Source organism: Colobus angolensis, unplaced genomic scaffold (genome assembly GCF_000951035.1).
Source record: "Colobus angolensis palliatus isolate OR3802 unplaced genomic scaffold, Cang.pa_1.0 Scaffold126, whole genome shotgun sequence".
In the NCBI taxonomy this organism is placed as follows: domain Eukaryota; kingdom Metazoa; phylum Chordata; class Mammalia; order Primates; family Cercopithecidae; genus Colobus; species Colobus angolensis.
Window position 1 is genome coordinate 8,044,908 of NW_012113808.1, and position 4,654 is coordinate 8,049,561.

Below are 4,654 nucleotides of genomic sequence, written 5' to 3' on the forward strand. Positions count from 1 at the left end.
AAAAAAAAAAAAAAAAAAAGACCTTATTATATTCTAAGGGGGAAGAGGAATGAGGATAACAGGCAGTGGTAAACGTTTGAAGAATACCAAGTCCATCAGCAGGAAGGGATTTCTTCAGTGTTTTCCCGTTTACTTTCAACAGATAGTTGTATTCTTTTGACATGAAAGACAGTACTGTCTCACATGAAAGACCTCATTGATATTTTAACATTTACAGACTAAGAGATAATTCTGTGTTCTTTTTCCTCTTTACTTTCTCTGTTCTCATTCTTTTCTACTCACATAGCGTACTGATTATCTACTGCCACATAACAAACTCCTGAAAATATAGTGGCCTAAAACAGCCACCATTTATTTGGCTTCCCATTCTATGGATTGGTTGAGCAGATTCTGGTCTGGGTGAGTTCAGCTGATCTCTGCTGGCTCACTTGTGCATCTGCAGTTGGCTAGAAGGTTGAATGGTAGCTGGACAGTCTACAGTGGTCTCACTTAATATAACCATTGGCAGGCTGTTGACCAGGCAGAGAGAGGTCAGCTTGGCCATGCGTCTCTCATCAGCCATCAGGCTAACTTGGGCATCTTCACATGGTCATAGTGGCTATGTGGATCCTAAGATCAGTAAGAGAGTGGAAGCGGCAAAGTCTGTTGAGGTCTGGATGTGGAAGCTGCACAGCGTCACTTCTGCTTCATTCTGTTAGTCAGAGCTGGTCACAAGATCAGCCCAGATTCAACAGGGGTAGAGAAACAGATTTCTACTCTTGATGGAAGGACCTACAGCATTATGTTGCAAAGAGTAAGATGCAGTGAAGGAAAGAGTTTGTAGCCATTTGTGCAGTCAGTCACGCATTGTAAACCCCTTCTCCCACGAACATACCCTAAAACTTTTGGTGAGTTTTAGGAATTATGATACGGAGTCTTATATCTAAAAATGTATATAATTTAATGTTGGGAGGACTGTCCTATTCTTTGAAATAGCTGTTACCAGGGAACAGTTAGTTTTTATTCTGTTCCTAGTAGAAAACAGTCTTTTTTTTTTTTTTTTGAGACGGAGTCTCGTTCTGTCGCCCGGGCTGGAGTGCAGTGGTGTGATCTCAGCTCACTGCAAGCTCCGCCTCCCGGGTTCACGCCATTCTTCTGCCTCAGCCTCCCTAGTAGCTGGAACTACAGGTGCCTGCCACCGCGCCCAGCTAATTTTTTTGTATTTTTAGTAGAGACGAGGTTTCACCGTGTTAGCCAGGATGGTCTCCATCTCCTGACCTCATGACCTGCCTGCCTCAGCCTCCCAAAGTGCTGGGATTACAGGCGTGAGTCACCGCACCCAGCCGAAAACAGTCTTTTTAACTTCCCTTTGTTTTTTGGCGGAGTTAGCATTTAACTTGCAGCTTTCTGAGATGAATATAGAGGGTCTGTATGATTATTAACCATGTGATCTGTTAATACTACCCATGACAGCCATTGTAGACTAAAGATAAACACACAGAGTTTGTTTACTTGATCAGTTAATTTACTTGATCAGTTACCTTAGTGCATTTTAAAATGTATTTGTGTAACAAGACGTTCATAATAATAACTAACATGTATTAAGTGCTATCTGTGAGACACTGCCTAAGTTATAGGTAGTGTCTTATTTAATTTTATGTATCTTATTTAATTTTCATAACAACAAAAAACAAAAATGTAGATATTATTAGTAGTACAATTTTAGAGATGAAGAAACTTGTGCTTAGAAATTTACAAATATGCCCAGGACCACATGACCAGTGCTCTTCTCTAAGGTTCAACAAAGACGATATCGTAATTCAGACTGCAGATCTGCCAGCATTCAAATGGATCTAGTCCTCGAGTGTTATTTTTTTTTTTTTTTTTTAGTAGAGATGGGGTTTCACCGTGTTAGCCAGGATGGTCTCGATCTCCCGACCTCGTGATCCGCCCGTCTCGGCCTCCCAAAGTGCTGGGATCACAGGCTTGAGCCACCGCGCCCGGCCTCGAGTGTTATTTTCTAACTCTGTTTTTAGATGCACCATTGTATAGCCCTTACAGCTGGGCCTGTCCCTTCTGTAGACGTTGGAGTACCGGAACTCCACAGAACCCCAGGGTACATACGAAGGACACAGGTTGTTAGGGCTCCTAGATGAGGCCAAGTGTGTTTATTTTAAACCATGTGCTTTTGGCTACTGAGCTTATGATTTCAAAAGTGAAAGTTTAAGCACATTATTAGACTTCTCAAGGAGAGTTCCCCTAGATTGGGAGAAGAGTTGACATTGGGTAATATTAAATTTTTCTTTGAAAACCAGGGCTATTTTGCTGTTGTTTACAATTTTAAGAGTCTGGACTGAAAGAGTCATGAAGTGCAGCCACCTATCTGACCTCTTCCCCCAACAGTTAGGGAATTCGCTCTGCCCCCAGGCCACCCAACCTTCCCTTGCTCTCCTGGATGGGACCCTGACAATTCCCTGGAATTGTAATCTCTTCCTTACTGCTGAGGCTAAGAAGAGGATCTTTCCTACTTTACTCTATTTAGGGTTTTTCTTTATATCTGTGTAGATTGTGGTTTTTTGTTTTTTCTTTTTAATTTTATTTTAAAACAGGAAGAACAGTTATCTAATACTAGAAATCAAGGAAGCAATATTTGTATTGGTCACGATAGGCTCAGACTAAAAGAATTATGCTGTAAGTAGTTGTATTAAAGAATATTTGAAATGCTTTTAAACTATTTGCTTAAAACTATACCTATTTGTGTAATGTGACCAGATTAAATTGATTGTATCTTTGGGTGGCACCAAATACGTTGGTTTCTTGCATGGATTGATCATTCTGAAGCTCATGATTTCTGTGGGTCTCAGGTGGGTGGAAGTTCCCATCTTAGTCCTTAAGACTCTTACCCCAGTGGTAAGAGGTGAGGAATTCTGTAATAGCTATTAAGATAAGAGATATTCCTAAGAAGGAATATTATATTATTACGGAAATTTTCAAACATCAAAAAGGTTTGAGGCTGGGCACGGTGGCTCGCGCCTGTAGTCTCAGCACTTTGGGAGGCTGAGGTGGGCAGATCACGAGGTCAGGAGATCGAGACCATCCTGGCTAACACAGTGAAACCCCGTCTCTACTAAAAATACAAAAAATTAGCCGGGCGTGGTGGCAGGCTCCTGTAGTCCCAACTACTCGGGAGGCTGAGGCAGGAGAATGGCGTGATCGCAGGAGGTGGAGCTTGCAATGAGCCAAGGTCACACCACTGCACTCCAGCCTGGGCGACAGAGCGAGACTCCACCTCAAAAATAAATAAATAAATAAATAAAAATGAAATATAATAAAAAGGTTTGAAAGAATAATGTAACAAAGCCCCAGGTACCTGCTTTAACTATTGTCAACGTATGTCCAATCTTGTTTCAAAGTCAGTCCTGGACATATCATCCATAAGAAGTCTTCCTGAAGACATTCAAAAGAGGGAAGTCTTTGCTTTGGAACCCTGATGTGATCACGTTCATCATTGCTTCTATGCCTGTAGTTGAAGGAACTGCCAGCTTTTTCAAACCTCTAATCCTTCTGCATCCCTTTTCCAGGGCCCAGTCATATATGCACAGTTAGACCACTCCGGCGGACATCACAGTGACAAGATTAACAAGTCAGAGTCTGTGGTGTATGCGGATATCCGAAAAAATTAAGAGAAGACCTAGAACATATCCTCAGCAAGAAACAAAACCAAACTGGACTCTTGTGCAGAAAATGTAGCCCATGGCACATGCAGCCTTGGAGACCCAGGCAAGGACAAGTACATATGTACTCACGGAGGGAGAGAAAGATGTGTACAAAGGATGCGTATAAATATTCTATTTAATCTTCCTGATGTAGGAGCCAGTGTTGCATGATGAAAAGATGATATGATTCTACATATGTACCCATTGTCTTGCTGTTTTTGTACTTTCTTTTCAGGTCATTTACAATTGGGAGATTTCAGAAACATTCCTTTCACCATCATTTAGAAATGGTTTGCCTTAATGGAGACAATAGCAGATCCTGTAGTATTTGCAGTAGACATGGCCTTTTAATCTAAGGGCTTAATCAGTCTTAGCATTTATTGTAGTTGGAGGATGGAGATGCTATGATGGAAGCATACCCAGGAGCCTTTAACACAGTATCAGTACCATTTATTTGTCTGTAGCTTTTAAAAAAATATCCATTGGCTATGCCACTTGAAAACAATTTGAGAAGTTTGATGTTTTTCTCACTAAAATATGGGGCAATTTTTAGCCTTACATGTTGTGTAGACTTACTTTAAGTTGCACCCTTGAAATGTGTCATATCAATTTCTGGATTCATAATGCAAGATTAGCAAAGGATAAATGCCGAAGGTCACTTCATTCTGGATACTGTTGGATCAATACTGATTGAGTAGAAAATCCAAGCTTTGCTTGAGAACTTTTGTACCATGGAGAGTAAAAGGTATCGGTTTTATTCTTTGCTGATGTCCTTTCTGCTTGAAATAACAGTCACCATACAGCTAAAGGAGAGGAGTTTCTTTCCTTCTAAGTAGGCAGAAATGGGATCATTATGTTGCCACTCGGCCATTCTCCAATATCCCAGAGCGTGCTCTCTAGAGAATCACCTTCTTTTGCTTTTTTTCTTTCTCTTTTTCTTTCTTTCTTTTTTTTTTTTT

At 40.8% G+C, this 4,654-nt stretch overlaps 1 protein-coding gene across 2 annotated transcripts in view; it reads left to right on the plus strand.

The window, feature by feature from the left end:
• Window positions 1-4,457, plus strand: part of MPZL1 (myelin protein zero-like 1) — a 65,762-nt gene extending 61,305 nt beyond the window's left edge. For both annotated transcript variants that reach the window (XM_011933399.1, XM_011933400.1), the window contains one exon: window positions 3,561-4,457. In XM_011933399.1, coding sequence (XP_011788789.1) covers window positions 3,561-3,662 — 102 coding nt within the window. In that variant the 3' untranslated portion in view covers window positions 3,663-4,457. The remainder of the gene's footprint in view (window positions 1-3,560) is intronic.
• Window positions 4,458-4,654: the final 197 nt, after the last annotated feature.